General features: G+C 36.2%; 1 protein-coding gene across 1 annotated transcript in view; it reads left to right on the top strand.

The window, feature by feature from the left end:
- Positions 1-213: 213 nt before the first annotated feature.
- LOC145660850 (putative RNA-binding protein 19) overlaps positions 214-21856 on the top strand; it is a 76655-nt gene continuing 55012 nt past the window's right edge. The window contains exons 1-3 of the mRNA XM_081726273.1: positions 214-280; positions 18835-18971; positions 21338-21604. Coding sequence (XP_081582399.1) covers positions 214-280; positions 18835-18971; positions 21338-21604 — 471 coding nt within the window. The remainder of the gene's footprint in view (positions 281-18834; positions 18972-21337; positions 21605-21856) is intronic.

Here is a 21856-nt window from a genome sequence, read left to right as displayed (position 1 = left end):
CCGGTTGTCTTGCCAGAGTCCGCCATAGTAGTGAACAAGCCGATGGGCAATAGCCCAGGATAAAGAAAAAGCTGTCAGATATTGAAATGAGAAATGAATGATACAGGTGAGAGTACCCGTTTGGATAGTACTCAAGGGAGAGTGAAACTCCTACCAGATCCGTAGCACTGGAGACCCTTGGCTAGATTAGTCTGGTCTACAGGGCTCGAAGAAATGGCGTGGAGAAGCACCCAGGATGAGGAACAGGAAGGAAGTCCAAAAAGAGCTGTTCTGACGTCTGGTACGTCACAGCCGATAATCGATTGATTGAACAATCAATCAGAAGTGTGAGTGAGCACATTACCTTCCAAAGATATCATGAACATTTAGTAACTAACATCGAGAATGTAAATTAGTTTTTTTTTTGTTTCTATTTTGCTTAAAGCAAAGATTTACGTGGTATACTTAACATTTATACAAATCAAAGAACATATTTATATTTTCTTAGTCTTTTACGAAAATGATTTTATGAGCGTATTAATTTTACGACAACATTTACGTAAGTAGAAATGCTGCCATCTGTTGTTTCTATGTGCAATATGATCTTCGTTGCCGACTATATCTGTTCCTCGTAAACACTTAAAAGTAATTTACGCCATACTTTATTGTCCCTCGTGAGAGTCATATTCATTTAAAGGGAAAGAAAATGCTTTTCGAAAAGAATTGGTTTCACAACTGTATGTAAAACAATACGAATGGTGTGCTACTAAAATGACTCCTCATCATGTCAGATGGTTCATATAACGACTACATTTTAACTCCAAAGCGCGATGGAGTTGAAATAGCACCAGGCTTGTGTCAACATTTAATACAACTCGAGGAACACAGAGTCACTGTGTGGAATTAGCACAGTCATTTTTTACTGGGTACTATGTTCGGTCTAATACGGAAATACACAGTATGTCGAAAAAACAACGAAACTTTTTAAATTAAAAAAAAAAGAATTAGGTATTTTTCCAACTGTAGTTCTTTTTATTCAAAATGCATCCCTTCCGCATCAGTACACCGCTAGGCACGTTCAACCTTACATAGAGTTTTGAATGTCCTTTCTCGAAATCGCCTCAGTGGCCCTCGTCACGGCAGACTGAACGTGTGTAACACTGTCATAAAATGTTCCTTTCATAACCGATTTTAATTTTGGGAATAAGAAATATCATACAGCGATAAATCAGGCGAATACGGAGCACACAGTTTTTTTTTTTTAGCCAAAACGCCACGAACTGAGACGCTTCTGTGTCATGGTGCATTCCGTTTCTTTAAATCCTCTGTCAGAATTTCGTGAATTATGTATTTAGTTGTATTTAATTTAAATCCTCTGTCAGAATTTCGTGAATTATGTATTTAGTCGTATTTAATTTCTCCGCCATCCATCTCACACTCGAATTCGCATCGTGGGCGATCATTTCATGCACTTGTTCCACCAACTCATCGCAAGTTTTATTTTTCGGTCTGCCTGGCTTTGGGTCGTCTTCCAAGAACTCCGACCGTCCCAGAATCAAATATACCACTCAAACACACGTGTACGAGATAAGCACTCATCACCATACACTTGTTTCATCATTTCTGATCTTTGTGTAAATGTTTTATCTAGCCGGAAACAAAATTTAATGTTGGCTCTTTGCTCCATCGTCTGTTTGTGACAAGATGACACCAGATACACTCACGTTTCTTGTTATAACTTGACTAACTAACTAACTAACTAACTCTATGGCCTATGGAACCTGGAGGTTCAGTGCCGCGTTCACAAAAGCTCTCCACTGACTCCTATCCTTAGCTAATTGCATCCAGTTCCTACTTTGTATTCCTATCTCTGCGAGATCCATCTTAATATTATCCTCCCATCTGCGCCTAGGTCTTCCTAATGGTCGTTTTCCTATGGGTCTTCCAGTAAAGACTTTGAAAGCGTTTCTACTTTCTTCCATTCTAGCTACATGACCTGCCCACCTAAGCCTCCTAGACTTGACGACCCTAACAATGTTGGGTAAACCGTATAAAATATGTAGTTCCTCGTTATGGAGTTTCCGCCATTCCCCATTCTCGTTCCTCTTGGGTCCGAATATTCGTCTCAGGATCCTATTCTCAAATACTTTCAGTCTATGTTCTTCCCTCAGAGTAAGAGACCATGTTTCGCAACCATACAGAACAACAGGCATGATTATCGTTTTATATATTTTAAGCTTCAAATTCTTCGACAGGATTCGCGACGACAAGAGATTTTGAACCGAATAGTAACACGAATTCCCTGCTTTTAGTCGACATTTAATTTCTTCGTGAATACGATTTTCGTCTGTTAATATTGATCCTAAATATTTGAAAGTATCCACTTTATCAAAAGTATTATTTAATATTTTAACGCCTCCACGATTTGCCGTATTACGGTCCCGACGCACTTCCAAGTATTTAGTTTTCTCTGCATTTACTTCCAAACCCATGTCCCTGCAAGCGTTTAATAAGATCTCTGCATTTATTTCTACTGTTCTCCTATCATCCCCTATTATAACTTGACACTCCGTTAATAGGTTCTCATGATTGTGGTCTCGTTTTGTTCAGCAGATATCCCGTTTTCCGATGATATGTTGCTTCAATAGATGGCGCTTGTGGTTATCTGTAAAGAAGAAAAGTTTCGTTACTTTTCCGACATGCTGTGTAAATGTTGAATGGGGGAACTCCGTGCCTATATATATATATATATCTAATATCTTATTTACATATATATAAATCTTATTTACATATATATTCTAAGGGAATCAAGATGCAAAAAAATATTATATATAAGATTTTGCGTTAAATTACCTGTAAACTTAATAGGCCTGGTCAATTTAATCAGGGCGATGTCATTATAGTTGTATTTTGGAAAATAAGATGGATGAATGATAACTTTTGTTGTTGGCATTATCACAAGATCTGCATTAAAGAAATCATCTGCTCGTTTTAGACTTCCTAATCTAATGATTATATGATGTTTACTAATGTTACGTCTGAAATGTAAAAACAAAATTTACTTGTTTTACGTAAAAATACGTTTTAAGGAAAAAGAATAATATTTAACAAATATTTCAAACATACGAGACGTATTCTAAAAGTATCGAATCTTTGGTTTACAAAAATACATTTATTGATTTGGAAATCCGAAACATCTCCTTGGTAATAAACATACTTCTCCCAGCGCTTTCACCATTGTTGGTAACACTTCTGGAACTGAGTTTTTGAAATTTTGAGCAACCGTGCCGTCGCATTCCGTATGATATCTTCTCATGACTCAAATCGGGTCCGTTTTAGTAACATTTTCAGCTTGAGAAATAACCAAAAGTCACACGGAGCCATGTCGGGTGAGTAGGGAGCCTGACGATATACAGGAGTGTTGTGCTTGGAAACGAAAGCCTGAATAAAATTTTGCAGACACTCTGCTCATGTCCAAATTCTCGTTTAAAATTGAATGTGCCGATCCGACTGAATGGTCTCCACTTGGGTATCGCCAAGATTTTGGAAAGAATTGATGTAATATCACTGCTCACGTTTTTCTGTCATTTTACAAAAAACTGAAATCCGACGACCGCCGCTCACTACCCGTCTTTACGCGTTGGCCGGCGGCCAGCAACTGACGCTTTTTGTGGGCGGGAAAAAATCACGACTGTGTATGAATGTTCCTTCTACATCTACATCTTCCGCGCTTCATTGGTTTACGAAGGAAAATAGTAGGTTCGATAGTTTTTGAACACACCTCGTATCTACTTAATATTTTTTTTAGTTGCTAGGCAAATTAATCTTATATCTTGCAAGTAGTATGGAATGACTGTTAGAGAAGAGGTGAGTACAGATCGCTTTTTTTCTTTTTACCTAGTTATAAAAATGTAAAAGTGTTAATAAAAGTCAGTTTGAATATGAAACTCAAGCATTAAACGTTACATTCTGTAAGGTGCATATGAAAAATATTGTAGCAAGTCACATAAAGAACCCTGAAAAAACAGAGCATGGTTATTGATACTCTGCCAATTTAGACACTTTTTCTCAAATTTGCAACAATTTTAGTATGAGGCGCTTTATGAACCACACCTCATGATAAGCTTATCAAATGCTTGTTGACAAGCTTATCTTTTCTTCTAGTTTTCACGAAAGCAAGAAGTATAATGGTTTATGAAGCGCCGCATACTATATTGTTGTTGCAAGTTTGAAAAAAATCTTAATTGGCAGAATATCAATAACCATTCTTTATTTCCAGGGTTCTTTATGTAACTTTCTGCAATACTTTTCATATGCATCTTACAGAGATGTAACGTTTAATGCTTGAACTTAATCTACAAACAATATACTGGATTATTCTGAACACTATTACATTTTATGACTGCCAGGTGAATAAGGGCGATCTTCGTCCACTTGCTTTCTGTGTCACCGTTAGGACTATTGTATCAGTTATTATTGTGTGTAAGTGTCTCCGTTTATTTTTATATATACTTTAAGTAAATAAATAAAAAGAATGGTTCCAGGAGAGTAAAAAGTATTATTAACTCTTTCGCTACCACATTGATTTCAGTACCCCTACCCAATGTGCCACGTACACTTCTGCAACAAACTAGCTACATCTAGCAGATACCGAGCATACTACAGAAAATGACCTGGCTAATGCTGTGTGCCACCAGAGTATGAAAGCTCTATAGCTGCGTTCCACTTTACAGAGTCTGCCGACAATGAGAACTGTCTCTTGACGCCAACTGGCGTCAATGGCATACAGCAATAGGAATGAATGACGCCATATGGCAGAGAACGAGTTAATGTACAACGAACGAGGTATATTTCAATGCCATAAATTTTGTTTTCCCGATTTTCACGAAAACTACTCATGAGAATTTATTTTTCAGCGCCTCATTTTGCTCCGCTCGGTGCCCAAGTAGCAAGAAAGCTGTGAGCCAGTTGGCTCGTGCTGCTTCTGGCTATCTACGTTCGCTCTTTCAACGTGAGCTTTCATACAATCTGCCTTTTGTTGTGCTTGCGACTGATACATTACATCCTTCGCAGAGCGTCATAGCGCCACTGGCCGTTCACTAGCTATTGACTTGCCTCCAGTGTAAAACGTTTGCGTCAAGTTTGAATGGAACACTGAATTCAAGGTTGCTCCCATGTAACTTCGTGATGGGAATCCAGCTTGCGACATGCTTGAATGCTTTCCAATCCGGGTGCAAGCTTGCCGACTTCCAATCCAGGTTTACAGCAAGAAGTATGCAAGTTGTCTCTGCTACTAGGGTCTATCGATTGATATGTCTTTTATCTTTTAACATTTTTGTAGTTAAATGGAAATTTTGGGTTTGGGCTTCATCAAAAATATCTGTAATCGCTCTTTACAACAAAAATATATAGGGTGTTTCAAAACAACACCAACAACGTTTGGGACGTCCTTTCTGATATCAAGATAAGACAAAATGTATAGACCAAACTGGGTATCAGGAATCAGTCATTTCAGAGTTTTCGGCTGCCAAAAACATGAAAAAGTTAACTTCAAAGCTCCATAGCTCCAATGATATCCCTAACAGCACAAGATGTGCTAGGCATGTGCCATTTAGATGTCCCAGCTACTTTTTAGGTACCCGACACTTGGCACATATGATATTCATGTGCTAAGTATGTAGTTCAGCTACCTACACTTTTAGGTACTTGTTACACGTAATTGATATTTGCAACTATGTACCTTCTCACTCTAACAGTCATTTCTTTTTATGTCGTCACTTGAGACATATATCTGTCATGTTCTAGGTAAGTCCTTTGGGTACATATTGTTTCAGATAGGCATTTGCCATTTAGGTGTTCTAAATTCATCTCCCACATTTGATGCATTTGTTGCTTCTTTTTCTAAGCGATGGTGTACTAGAAGCAATAAACACATCAACTTTATTAGATAGCAACTGTCGCCGATCGTTTGAAAGTGAATATGGAAGAACCATGAAATAAAGTAAATGGATACTCGTCAATTTGTTATAACATTACATGGCGAGCAGATTCTATCTGATCCCAAACGGTTATAGTCGAATATATGTGGTTAAAGGAGCATTTTGATTAGTCGAATGGAAAAGACCTCAATAATTTACCCCTCTACAAGCGACGACCTCTTCATCGCCTCTGTGGCCAAGTCGAGCCGGTGCCAATAGCCGAGTGGTCTCGGGCGTTCGGCTTCGGATCATGAGGCGCAATTCACTTCGGGTCCGAATCCCTCTGAAGAGCAAGGTCGAAATTTTAACTGTCCTGGATCTTTTCGTGTTTGTGTCCCTGTCGTGTTTGGATTACGCAGAAATTGCACGAACTGCCCATGGCAAACAGTATCCCTGTTGGGACGAATTAAACAAAGTCGGAAGAGCACGTGACTAGTGATCCAAAGGTTGGTGGTCCGTGCCTCAACTATGGTAGCCCTACATTTTTATTACTTGTTTAAAGCGTTGTTTAGACTTACCTTAATGTAAACACATTACGCATATAGGCGATTTAACACATTTTGGGGGAGTCATTTGGTGGTTCATTGACGCTTATGGCATGGGGAACATACCTAGAACATGCTAGGCACGATCTCCAGGTACATATCAGGCATGTGCCTAGGGGCGGACATAGACTGTGACTGTCACTTGGCATTTATGTGATTTCTTTTTCAGAAATATGTAAGACACATACTGGACACATTCCCATGTACCTGAGGGAAAATGATAGGCATATGCCTGCTATGTAATTGTGCTGTTCTACCTTAGTCGGGTCAAGACTTCAGTTAGGAACTAGTATGTGCCTTATCCAAATATCCATGTTTCAGAATTCTGCGATGTTTCCGCAACAATGTTTATAGAGATGCTTGGTGAGTACTTGAAATCAGATGTCAGCAGCCAAACTCCCTCTATAAAATTATTGCATAAGTACCATAGGATGCTGTAACATTTATTTTTGGATAGAGCACATATTAGTTCCTCAGTGAAGTCTTGACCCGATAGTATTGGATCTATGGACCTTTAATGTTCATTTATATATATATATATATATATATATATATATATATATATATATATATATATATATATATATATATATATATATATATATATATATATATATATATATATATTTGGCAGTCTATAGGTTCGAAATGACGGATTTCTGTTCCCAGGTTGGTCTATACTTTTTTGTCTTATCCTGGTGTCAGGAATCACCTCCCAAAAGTTATCGGTATTGTTTTGAAACACCCTGCATATGAGGCAAACCTGTTAATCGTTCATATCTCGGTTAAGGAAGGCAAGGATGAGGGGACTTCTTTACCCCGTCCGAAACTTCGTAAGTTTTCAGAGAATTGTTCAATTTCTTGATTAAAAAAAAAAAAAAAAAAAAAAAAATGAAACGAAATATTTCACTTTAAGGTCAGACGATTATGCCCTTTAGGCTAAGGGAGGCAATGATTAAGATAATCGAACGATGATGGAAGAATTGGTTAAATAGGAATGGGGAAGGAAACGGGAGTACCCCGAGAAAACCCACGGACACGATGTTGTCTACCACAATTTTACTTGGTCAGGGATCGAACTAGGGACCCCACGCACAAGTAGGAAGCTCTCTACCACTCAACCACCGTGCTCCTTTCGTAAGAAAATATATATTTACTTTAGCAGAGATATGATTATCGTAGTCTAAAGCTTTGCTTTTAATCTTCATATGTACTCATCCTTTTCTTGTAAAAGCAATAGTTTGTTTCTATGAGAATATAGGCGACAATATACTTAAAAAGTAGTTATCGTTTTTTGGGGGGAATAGCTAGTAAGTAACTGTAGTGTATACAATAGACTCCCAAGTATCTGGCTCGCGACTCTCCGTTCACCGTACTTTCCGGCCTAGTTTTCTTTTATCGAATAAGGAAGACAAGGCGTTGCATTGGCAACATTGCCAAGGCATTAGAAGCGGGCTTCTGCTATGATCCTCCTACGCAGCGTTGCCAATGTGTGTGTAATTGCACAAAATGTGTGCAATTTTGGCCTGTTTGTGCATTTTGTGTGTAATGCCAATCTGTGTGCATTTTGTGTGTAATTTGGCACAATTAAAAATTTTGATCATTGATGATTTTTACGAAGTTCCTTTCATTCAAATATTCATTATTTCCACCATTTTTTTTTCTGAAAATTGTCTTCTAAAAACTACGAGCTCCAACGCCTGACTCCAGGCCAGCGCAATAAAACCACAGGGAAAATAGCAAGTTATTTGTTATTATTGTTAATCTTTTGTTATTTTCTCTACAGTATGATAAAACCTATCTTGCTTCCTTGGTGCCTCACTTCTTGTTTTTCAGAGGCGGGTGTCATGACATCCCCAAGCAAAGACGCTTTGTTCAAGCAAGCAATGTGAATGAATGTTGACCCTCGATGTTGGCCAAAACATGAGGTGGAGGTGGTAAGAAGTCTTGTCTTCTCACCACTTGTAAAGAAAATGCCATTTTGCAAACAGATGAACTACAGAGTAGCCAATGTCCAATTAAAAACATTAAGTACGTTGAAAGCAATGGCGCAGACTTTCCAAGATTTATGTGGGTGCATATCAATGGCGGGTCATATTAGCCTGTATGTTTTCAGGGAAGTCTCGATGTTTGATTGATTTACTTTTAGTTAAAATATTTTATGAACATTGTCATAAAGGCCTGTGCTGTGAGAAAGTAAAATATATCGGTACTTTAAGGATAAATTGGGGCTGCCCTAGCTCAGTCGGTAACATATTTATAACGGTCGTGTTGTGCGAATATAATTGGATAATCAACTCGCAAGGCACTTCTAGTACTGTTACTATGTGTATAATCGGGAAATGTATATTTGTGCTAAATTTCATAGAAAAAAATTATAAATACGAAAATTAGAATGAGTACATCAAAATGTTACTAAATGGCAGTAGCGGTTCGTGGTCTGTACAAGCACCGGTTGCAATGTTGCAATATCAAAGGTATGTAGGTACGCGCAAGTGTTCCCCTCCCCCAGCATTCTTGAGTCTTATCAAAAAAAAATATTCAGGAAATATAAAGAGGAAAGTCTTTTAAGCTGTATGTGTGTACTATTGATTAAATTATTTCTCTAATATTGATTTAATATATAAGCTATTTCCCTTTTTTCAAACAACCACTATCAATGTACGTTTATACACTATTTATATACAAAACCTCTACACTCATGTTATTGAACAAGAGATAAATCAAATATATAGCATGTGCTGTAAGCCATGAATGATGGCGTTAATCCGAAAAGAAGAAAAAAAGCAAGAAAATTGGATGCACGCAGTTAAACAAAATTATTTAATTATATAAACTATGCATTATTTTAGAACGGAAGGTCTTCTTCGTTCTTTTGAGCTTCAAATTTTTCTATGACTTCATTGAAGTCTGAAATGCTGCTCGCCAAATTTTTCTGAATAGAAAGCATCGCTACCGCAAATGTTTCCGCTTTATTTTCTTTAGGGTCCAGAAACATCTCTCTCCTCCGACAATATGCATTTTGTTAGCATTTCTTTGTATAAATATACGATACAAAAAGTTCATTTTCAGAAACATCGTATTTTTGTCTGCTGTTCTAGTATAAAGAAGCATGAAATCTAAGATATTTTCCTTCGATAATGAAAAAAAAAGTTTAGCACTCCAGCAAATTAGGCTAAAGAAGACAGATGAGTATTGGAAGTGAATGATTTGATGTTCATTTTTTATGCTCTCCGCCAGAAATCGAACACTGGATCATGTGCACGAAAGACAGAGCTAGGAATTAGACCAGTGGTAAGACATTTTCTTCTTCGAGACTCGATCGACCCCCTCCCCCAGAATAGGATTTTCTAAAATAAAACTTATCCCAATAATTTTCACCTTTCTATTATAAATGTTAAATAAAATCTATTGACTTCGAACGACCGCCCCCCAAACTTTCAGCCTGGATCCGTCCCTGCTACCACCAGACTTTCTTTGCGAGTTTGTGTTCTGTGAATAACTTCTTACTTCTAAGCGTCTGTATCTCCCACACCCTATCAATTGAGTCAAGCGCTGCCAAGCGGAGGAATTCGTAACTATTACAGAAGCTGACAAGTTGCGAAGAACGTGCAACTGCAAACGACCAATACGGGAAGATAGGAGCGATGCAAGAATAAATCCACTTCCCCATGTTAAGAGATAGGAGCTCGCTGCTGTAGCGCCCCAGAGGATGGCCCGGAACTTCTGAGTGCTACAGAGCGGAAGGCGTCTAACGTACTTAGAACGCAGACTAAAGAAAATCCAGAAAACTGAGTATCAAGGGGTCGCCAGTCTGTGAAAGATGAAATGGCAATGAAGTATAGGGCGCACAGACAACGTCCGACAACACGCGGCTTGCCCACACCAGCTCTACGAGAAGGCATGAACAAACCCCCCTTCCTCTTCTTGCTCCTGCGTATACCATAATTTAGAAATAGCTAACCTTAAATTAAACTTATCTAGCTACTGGGGACTTGCACTTGAACAACAACACTTAAAATGGAAAAGATTATTTATTATTTGATCAAAAGTTGGTATTAGGGCCATGGAAGCTCGATATAGAACAGGTACTTTATAACAGGTACATATACTATCATGCACAAGAACATATATTCGTATATTTATAAAAACAATAAAAAAGACATGCGTGAAAATATTCAGTTACTGATGCATAATTACATCAAAATTCTTGCAGCTATGAGCAATTGAGGAGCGACAACCATCTTCACCTCCCTTGTATAATGATTGAAACATTAACACACTTCATAATAATATGCAAGTTAGATTCTTACCAGATTCCAGAAGAATTGTCACTTCTGAAGATGATGAAAGAAATAGTTTAAATTTATTATGCAAGAGATAATATCGTATCATAATTGTTAATTGTTGTACACTGCAACTAGACTTAAAGGATAATAATATAGCTATAAGGTACTAGCCAGCGTATACCCACCGTCGGGTGCACGCCTACATGTGCACTATCCATACATAAGTGCAAAACTCAGTATTAAAATTGTTACCACTAAGAAAAGGTATGCAATAAAATTATACACATTCATCTAATAACCCATTGAGACTGATTACCTGTTACTATGAGATTTACATTCCACATATGGGCATTCCGTGCCCTTTTCTTGATTGAACTGGCAACATTATGCTCCACCCCGGTGAGAGTGAAGCTGCCATGAACACATGTAGCGTTAAGCTTGTTTATTCAACATTGTGATTCTTACCTGAGAATATGCACAAAGCATACTTACTAATGAATGATGCATGTATTCAGGATTGATGCTCAATAAGATAAGATAAGATAGACACTTTTGTGTAAACAACACAACTGCACTAAAATGCGAGTGGCCAACATTATATGGAGATTATAAGGGACACCTAGCACCAGTGAGAACACAAAACAGCTATTCGTGAAGTAGCACTGACAAATAGTAGAGGGTACAGCTTACTGCAGCTATGAAGCAACATAAAAACAAGATAATTAAGTAGTGCCCCACACTTGTAAACACAGTTCTTCAAAGAACACCATTGAAATGAGCTTGGAGAGATAGCTGGAGGATTCACTATTATTATGAGAAAGCACTGGCTAATATGCCACTTTCACTCAACTCAGAGAGCACTGAACATTATAAACACTAAAGAGGGCTTAGAAAAAGTAAGCTTTCGAAGAGCTTAACTGGGCCTGATAAATTAACAGGCTATATCAAAGATGAGCTTTAATACGCACAAACATGCTCAAACATAATTGAACATAATTAAAAACAACATACTCATCAAAAATGACGAATGTGGTTGCTACGAAGGCAACCTTTATCAGGAAAACACCTTTAAACTGCCCATCTTCATATAAGAAACACTAACACAACAGCATCTCATCTCACTACCAGTTGATCCTGAGCCAAGGCTGGGCGGAGCTAAACCAAAGGGGGCTCCAAGGTAACTCCTTAATAATGGAAAAAAGTATGAAAAACTCCAGAGAAATGTATTGTGGCGTAAAATGACATGTCCCAGAACTGCATTGTCGCTCGACTAAACACTGAGCGAGCGGCGGCGAAAATAACGGGTGGAATCTTCATGCTGCTCATTCACCTGGGCTAGGGGCCACTAAAATGCCTCTAAATTATTCCAACTGAATATGCGTTTGGCATAAATCCTGCACCACTCTACAAGCTGCTTGTTAATAGACTAATACTGCTCACTTAAGAAACTGCACTGGTTCACAACAACACATATGAAAGGATATTAGTTTGGAATAAACATGCTACTTGCTACTAAAATGCCATAAGTAGCTATAGAATCCAATACTTGGTACAGTAACAAGTACACTAGAATATAAAGAAGCCACATTTGTTGAAGTACATGTTTAAGTTCAAGGAAGTAGTGTTGTAACAAATATATGAATGGGAATCAGCATTTAAGTCGTTTGTACGTGAAAACCAAGTTACTTCCTGGGAAGGTACATTGCTGTTTCGTTACAATCCTTGTAAAGATCTGGACTCTTGATGATTCTGTGCTAGAGGTTGAATACATTGCTTCCTTCACTGATATGATACCGGACAGAGCGTGCATGGGGCGGGTTCCCACAGAAGTTTTTAGTGCTTCATTATGATTTCATACATTATCACAACTAAGAAAAACTTCACGAAAATTGCCATTATCGTATTAAATGGAGAATGTCACCAGGACAAACACAGAAACTTGAAATATAATTAATGGAGAGGCACACACTGACAGACAAAAACTTGTAGCTGTAACAAAACACGTGGGAGACCACTTGCTCTTCTTTATAAATTCCTCTTGGAAATTGCACACCAAAATTATGATGAAAAAGTAACCGTAAAGCTTCACTTACACTCAATGTTGCTCTGTCAATACTGTTGATTACTAATAAAAGGAGGATGGCTACGAGAGACCTAGACTTAACTATAATTTTAGGCTTCATTTTTACAGATATCGAGAAGCCATGCGGTACACAATCTCTTTCTTCTTAGTACAGCGGAAGTCACCCGCTCGTCTTCCCTCCACAGAAGCAGAAGTATCAATGTTGCCAGATCTTACAAAAGAGAATTAACAATACTACTTAAAAATATTACCATTATAAAATAACACAATTACTAAGGGCACTACACTGCCATATGCTCAATGTTACTGCTTCCAGTGGCAACGTTCGCTGCCACTGGAAATGTAAATCTCTCTCTTTCTTCCAGTTTTTTAATTGATTTTTTTTTTAAAAGAAATGCATCAATACTGTTTTGCACTCAAGAGCAAAGGTTTATTTTTTACTGATACACTACTTTAATACTTAAAAATATTTTTAGTATTAAAAAAAATATCCGGTTGCACAACCATGCAACATATAGTACCAGCCGCCGCTGCTAAATGGACAAGAAAAGTTTTTTCGTTATATTGTTCTTACTTACAGATCTTTTGACATGAAATTTACCACATACTCTGTCTGCTGATTATACACATAGTAAGAGTGTTAAATGTACCCTGTGATATCATTATCCAAATATATTCGCTCAACAAGCCTGTTATAGATATGCGACAATCATTTTGGACATGAGTGTACGTATAGGTATGTACGTCATTAGACATAATATACATATAGATAGGTAGTTATGTATTGTGTAATGCTGTATGCACTGTCTTACAGCTTGTTCGTAAAATTGTGCAATTTGGGCGGAAGGTGTGTGTAATTTTGCTTGTCGTGTCTGGCAACACTGCTCCTACGTGTCGTGTGTAAAATACAAGTTGTGACAGGAAAAGAGCAGTGTTGCTGCTTGTTCATTGTTTCGTCAGTGTAATAGACCTCAATACAGCACGCTTTCTACTATTCCTGATTTACGTACAGTTGTGTATTCGTAGTTCTTGGGTTATGTTTATTTTTTATTTTTTAAGCGTACTACAGTAAAAATTTGAAAATGGATGATAAAGGGAGAAAGCTGTATGGAGGAGAAATTATTGGGGGGGGGGGGGAAGAAAGGAGTTCAATCAAACTCCGACCTACCGGCTTTTCTGTTATCCCCACATTAGGCCAGATACTCAAAGTCTACTGTACTTATCATAAAGATTTGGTAAGGGAAACTAATGAATAGTCAATTTTCTCCTAATATGAATATTTCTAGGTAGATACTTTTAACGTAAAATATATTCAATTTGCTGAATAATTAAATCTTTTCATCTAAGAAGTTAGCACCGTGTATTTGATATACGTAAAAGTGTGACATCTATTTTCACATGACATCAACTATCTTACTTCAGTTTTATCCCATTTTGACAAGTTGACTTATTGTGTAGGCTATATTACTTTTGGCGTCTACGTCTTATATTGGAGATTAAAAAAACAGTAAAAAAATACTCCAAATTTAGAAAATGACTTACTTAGGAATGCAATGAGCTGCAGTGAGAATCCATTCTTCGTTGAGAATGGTGGATCCGCATCCCCGATTACAGTTATCGATTTCCCGGTAAAGCGTTCTTGACATGAATGGAAACTGACCACGCTTTGCAGATAGTTCCCCAGAAATGCGGGATGAATAAGACATATTATGAGTTTTGTTCACTTCACCTTAAAAAGAAGTTATTTAAAAATTACCATGATAATGTCTTAGAACACTCTTGGAGAGTTGTCTTATTACAAATAATATACCGTACTATATTATTGTTTTCATAGCCACTCCCTTGGTGTCGCTCCGTATTCGAGTTCTGTTTTGAGCTCCTCCGTGGCTAAGCGGTTAGCGTACGCGCCTTTGGCGTGGGAAACCCGGGGTCGATTCCCGGCGGGAGCTCATGTGGTTCGGATTCCACGTTAATCAGTAGATCCATGTCTCATATAGCCTCGCTGCTGAACGGATGTTAAACTCAAAATCAACTCAACTCAACTCGAGTTCTGTTTATGTTTCGCAAATGTAAATCATTCGAATTGCCCCAGGCAGAAAAGGTAGAAATGTAGTCTGTTAAACATACGCTTTAATAATAATAATAATAATAATAATAATAATAATAATAATAATAATAATAATAATAATAATAATAATAATAATAATAATAATAATAATAATAAATATTCTGGATCGTTTTGAAAAAGTAACATGGACGCTTGTAGGATTACTGTGAATTATGAAGTATCCTCTTAATAATGTACTGGTATTATAATGGAAGAAATTAATCATACAAAATAGAATATATTCAGTCTGTACACAGATTCTTAATAATAAATACTTTTTATACCAGTTGTGGATATTTTTTCGTCTTAAAATTCATGTAAAAACTAAAGTGTGACAAGGTATAAAGATGATAACATAGTATTGGTCACATTCTTTGCGTGTATTAGTAACTGTGAATAGATAATTTCCATCAAACTACTATTAAGAAAAAAGGAAAAATACTTACATTGATCTAGAGAGTATGTTTCTCCGACTGCCATGCACATTAAGACAAAAAGAAGCAACACTCGCTGCAAGGAAAAAGGTTTAAGAAAACAACGTTTAGAAAGAATTTGTACAGTGTTTCAGAAGTCCCCGTACACCTAGGGTTGTATATCTCAGAGAACTGTATTAGTGTCATTTTAATCGTGGTATTGATAACACTGGTTTCAAAATCACAGACATCACAGTTTGTTATCTATGCTTTCAAACACTGCTAATTCTTTGTCCTTCGAATTAATACGCAACCTGTCATAAGAGATGAAAATGTTGATACGAGAAGAAATGCCAAAAAAACATAAAAGTTAAGGAAGAAGTGCCTACATAGCTAACTAAGTATAACTAAATTTAGAATGCCATTTTCTACTTTTTATCGAGTTGTCCCTATCCAAATTATTTATCGGGGGGGGGGGGGGGCTCAGTGGTAGAGCGTTCACCTCCGGTGCTTGGGGTCCCTGGTTTGATCCCAGCTCGCGCCGTGTGGACTTTGTGGTGGACAAACACCGTGCTCGTGGGTTTTCTCGGGGTTCTCCCGTTTCCTCCCACTTTCTTCATTCCACCATTTCATTCATTTCTCATAATCACCGTCTCCTTTAGCCTAACCGGCATAACCGTGGGACGTAAAACTCAAAAATTTCATTTCCAAATTATTTATCATTATTATTATTAGTATATAATGAACCATTTCTTATATTCTTCATTTCCTCGTTAATGATATTTTAAATCTTGAATGTTACATATTATTCTACATGCTCAAATAACCCGAACTGTGTTATATTCATCCGTTAGAGAGTAGTGACACCAAGTTTATGTTCGTGCTACAACCTGTACTTTGGCTTTAGATAAAAGAAATATAATTGTAAGTTAAAAACATATAAAAGATGTCACAAATGATGGCCCTGTGTAAGGATCATTGCGAAGAAATACAATCACTTAGGTGAATAAATGTAATTTTGTCAAAATTTGTGCTTAAAAAAAAATCTCAAGAAATCTTATAAAGATAGAATGATGTTTTGAATATTTTGGAGAATGAACATTTTAAAACCACTATAAAAAATCATTGAAAGTCTTTATTCTACACTTCTCTCCCCTAAATCTTCAAATCAAATTATCCTCTCTTTGAGACGTAGTTGACGATTTATCTGAAATATTGAAGAAATTATATGTACTGATACATAGAATAAAGGTAGTTAAAATTTGTCTTTTTTTTTAAGCCGTTTGAAGATTTGTCTTACGAATGAACACAAAGGGTACCCTTCGTGTTCTTCTTTACTCATACTGATGCTGTCAGTTTCCATCTATGTTTCCACACAATGTAACCATCCGATATCATGAAAATAAAGAATGATGCTAGGAAATGGATAGGCATGCTTTTATTACGTTTTATTTCAAGGATATAAAAGTTCCTTCAGTTATTCACTGGATTCCTTCTGTCTTGTTGAATCTCGTTCTAGAGATTTGCGTAAGTATGAGAAACAGGAACACACAAATCAGAAAACTATTTTAGGTGCCAAATATAACTATGTTCTAACATCAGATCTTTCAAACCGCCTAGAAATTGCTGCTGTGAAATGCACAGCGTGTCTGCTGTCTGACGAGTTGATAATCGTCGATCTTGCGTGATCATATCAAATACAAGGGCAATGTTTTCTGTGACGGTAGCAGTTGATTGTCTCCCTGACCCCGGTTCATCTTCAACACTGTTCCTGCCATGCTTGACTTTGGTTCATCTTCAACACTCTACCTGCTATGCTTGAATTCTTGCACCCGTATGAAGGAGATTTACATGAAGTGTTGACCAAATCCTGGTGACCATCGGACACCTTTTCTTTCAACTGCAAATACTTTGTGACAGTTCTGTACTCATTTTTCTCCATTTTCCCAACTTCTGATGCCCGAAGCCATTAGAAAGAGAGCCATTAGAACCATGAAATCGGTACATGTTACTAATAAAGGTTGTACTTTTACGAAACATGTAATTTTTCTGTTCTATCTTATTTAATTGTGTGTTAGGCTCAAGACTTTTCAGCCATTCCTTGCATAAAATAAGTGCAGGTCACCAAATAGCCTTTGTCAGGGATACGAGACCTTTTTTATTTGAATCGATGGAATTATACTATGACGTGAGTACTGTGAACAGAATTGGTTGATGAATCAGAGTTTAGCGTCCCTTTTAGCATCAAAGCTAACTGAGACGCGGACCAACTGTTTAACATAGAATCCAAACCACATGAATTCCTACGGGAAATCGTACTCTAGGCAGAAGTTGGAATAACATGACTGAAAACCTTTACCGTTGTCACCAACCAGAAAAGGAGGAACACAACACGTTATGAATTTTTACACTGTGGAGAATCCGAACTGGAAACCGTAAGATGCTTGTGTTTACAAATAAAATACGTTAATATGTTTTATTAAGTGTTCCATTAATTCTGTTTTCACCAAATTCTCTTTTTCTAACAAATAAAATACGTTAGTATGTTTTATTAAGTGTTCCATTAATTCTGTCTTCACCAAATTCTTTTCCTATCTGTGTCTTGACAATGCTGTCAGTACTGACAGCAAAAACTCAACGATTGATCGTTCTTTCGAGTGAATTCGTAACCATATAGAAAAGAGCAAGGCGACTGACTACATTTTCTAGCATGATATTCAAGATTTTATTTTATTTTATTTTTTTCCCACAAAGGGAAAATGGGCTGGAACAATAAAATTAAAAAAAAAAAGTTTCATTAAAAATAAATTTGAACAGAGATCAAATCGATTAAAATTGTATCAAATTTTGAGAAGCAAGAGACAAATTGTATTGACTGGCGACGATGTTGATTGCAAATTCTGATGTCACATGTGGAATTGTAAGGCTAATTGTACATAACTTCGGATAACTTTCAGTGTTTTTTCTTAGTTTATCTTTTTTTAATTTTAATTTTGCTTTATTGAAATGCTCGATATTGGCTCTGTGTGTTCTCTTTTAGAATTTGTGTATTGCCGTAGTAATAGATACTGGGTTGAAGTGTAGTATGTTATAGGTGTGAGGGCCTAGTGCAATGTAAAGTGAATTAAAGGTAAAAGGAGTCTTGAGGTGCAATTAAGAAAGGATGTGTGCGATCTACAATAAATAAGTAATGAGCAAAGAAATGCCCGTATGTATAGTGTTATTTGGAGCCAATGTTCTGTAGATATAACTGTGTTTCGATTTTGATTATGTTAATTTTGAACATTCTAGTAGGCTGCTCATACTTTCGGAACTGGGTCAAGCAAATTAACTTTAAGCTGAAAGTTTCAATTAACTACTTCTATATTTAAAGAATTACTACTTACTGAAAATATTTCTGTGTATTTCTATGAATTACTACTTTGGTACTCAAATCTTAGGAGATCCTAATAAGCCCAAATCTTGGAGCAAATATTCGGCCGATAGCTCCGTAAATGAAAAGAATAAGGAATCTGATGGAAAGCCAAAAAAGGAAAAACAAGAAAAACCTGACATCAGGAAACAAGTGTTGGAAAAGGTAAAATAATTTTATCTTTTTTTTTTAAACCAATAATAAACGGCAGATTTATATGTTCGCAAGTATGAAACTACGTAGTACAGGTTATAAAATCGCTTATGATTCATTTGCTGATAACAACTGTGTATGTAAAGCAAGCTGTCTTAATCTTTATCCATAGTCCCTTTGTCTGTATTAATATTTAGATCTTGAATGCGAATATAAAATAATTCGGATGTGTTGTGTGTATCTTGGATGCCGATTTAGGTGAAATATATTCAAGTGGAAAGAAATGTATTTGAATCATTCTACATTCTTATCAAAGATGCTTAATACAAACAGAGACGTACTGATAAAGATTGTAGTACCACTAATAAAAGCTTTATTAATGAAAACAACATAATAGTTATTTTACACACATACACACACACACACACATATATATATATATATATATATATATATATATATATATATATATATATATATATATATATATATATATATATATATATATATATATATATATACACTAGCGTTGATTACCCTCTTCGCTGGGTTGAAATAAAAACTTGAAATGCACAACTCCTTTATATATATATATATATATATATATATATATATATATATATATATATATATATATATATATATATATATATATATATATCCCCATTCCCATCTCTCAAGTTGCGGGGCTGAATTTGGATTTAAACGGCATCGAAATTGTCACTGTTCATCTCAGCGACCCCAAAAACTGTGGATTCGTCACTAATATCGGTCATTTTCGATAATGTATACATCCCCTCTCCCAAGTTGCGGGACGAGTTTGGATTTAAACGGCGTCGGAAGTGTCACTGATCGGTCATTTTCGATCATTTTTAAATATCTCTTTCCATAAGTTGGACCGTCAAAGTGAAATTATAAAATCCATCCCAGGCGCGAACCTCATCTATGTTGAAAATTTTATCGATATCGGTTGAATGGTTGCAACATTTAACCTTGGAAATGTATCGGCCAAGTGTACTTAATGGATTATTAGAGGATGATCCAGATCACCGATTACAATTCTGCAAGGTAATGTTGAATGGAGAAGGACAAGGTGATGGCATCATTCAAAACGTGTATTGGTCAGATGGAACGAATTTTAAACTTTCAAGCGCTGTTAATAGGCATAACTGTGTTCGTTACGCAACAGAAAACTCACATGTAACACTTAGATAACATTTGAATCAATCTGGGGCTACAGTTTGGGCTACTATTTCATGTAAAGGGATCATTAGGACTATCTTTTTTCATAGAATTGTGAATCACGAACCGTATCTTAACATCCTGTTATCCCACAATTAGGGCGACATGATAATTGACGACTTCTATTTACAGCAAGATAGAGGTTCTCCTCACTATGCTGTGACAGTACGCGAGTTCCTTGACAGCGAATTACTTAATTGTTGGATAGGTCGACTAGGTCCAGTTGAATGCTCACCACGATCACCAGATCTCACTCCAATGAACTTTTTTTTTTCTTTTTTATGTCAAAGATCATGAATTTTCGAGGAAACCACACACTATTGATGACATGACTAGTTTCATAAGAGAAGCGTGCCAAGAAATTAATAACAGTAAAAATCTCTGTGCCAAAATATGCTTGAGTGTAGAAATTAGATTGGAAGAATGTGTAAATGCTGAAAGCCGACAGTTTAGTACCTCAAAGATTGTACTTAATTGTAATCGAGGACTCGTTGCATATTACATAACTACTAATAAAGAAAATAAGAACTTTTATAACTGTATATCTACTTTTGAACCCCCACCGTGTGTATCAGTAAATGAATTACGATCAATCTTATAATCTAAAACTAGTAATAACTAGTTTTATGAGTTGTCAATACTGAAAAATTCAAGATCATTGCAATGATGAAAAGTAGAATTTATGAGTGAGAATTATTATCATAAAAGAAATTTGATTGAGTTGTCGTTTATTTAGATGATTTAAAGCTGTAGAGAATAAATCCAGAAAGTGTATTCGTCCGATAAAATAGTGTTTTCCTTGTTTTTCGCAGACTATTTTAGTATGTTAGATTTCTTCATTTACTTGTACTATGCACGTCGACGAAGTTTCCAGCATAGGCAATTGAAATTGTTAACAAAGATTTGGAATTTGGAACATATAGAAGGTTAGTTATTTCTGTTGAGTACTACATAATATGAGTTTCTTACATTCGATTGTCAATTGTAGGTTGATTGGTTTAGTGCTGCCAAACTAAATATTGACTATTTTGTTAGTAGAGATACATCATTAATAATTTACAATCGAACCATAAGTGATATATGTTACTTTTTCTTTTGTCTTACGATTAATTTTTATATTATATATAATTTATTAGTGCCAAGAAGATCCCATGTTTGCAGAATTTATGCAAGTCCATTCTAAAAACAATAAAGCAATATGGGACAACGATGCTGCAGACGGTTCACAAAAAACACAACCAGAGTCGAAAGGTAGCGGTGATGATGATGATGATGATGATGACGATGATAATGTTGGAGATTATGGCGAACAAGATTCAGGCAATGAAACAAAAGATAATACGGAGAGTGAAGAAGAAACTGACGAAGAAAACATTGCAAAAAAGGATATATCAGATGCAGAGGTAAGATGGTTGATATGTCAAACCGTTAATTTGTATAATATGTGGAGAATAAAGATGTAGTATCAATAAATGTATACACTTAAAACCTGACCATGCTTTCTTAATACTATAAAATCTGACTTAAATTATAAGTTTTTCTTGTCATTCTCCTTTATTGGATACACGTCTCGACTCGATGTTTCCACCTTCCCGTGTTTTGTAGTCCGTCATGCTTGGATTATTTATTTTTTGTCTGTGGTCTACTATCTCCAA

The sequence above is a fragment of the Thermobia domestica genome, chromosome 9 (assembly GCF_964235325.1).
Source record: "Thermobia domestica chromosome 9, izTheDome1.hap1.1, whole genome shotgun sequence".
Lineage (NCBI taxonomy): Eukaryota > Metazoa > Arthropoda > Insecta > Zygentoma > Lepismatidae > Thermobia > Thermobia domestica.
The sequence above is the reverse complement of the archived record's forward strand: the minus strand, read 5'-3'. Positions and strand labels throughout refer to the sequence as shown.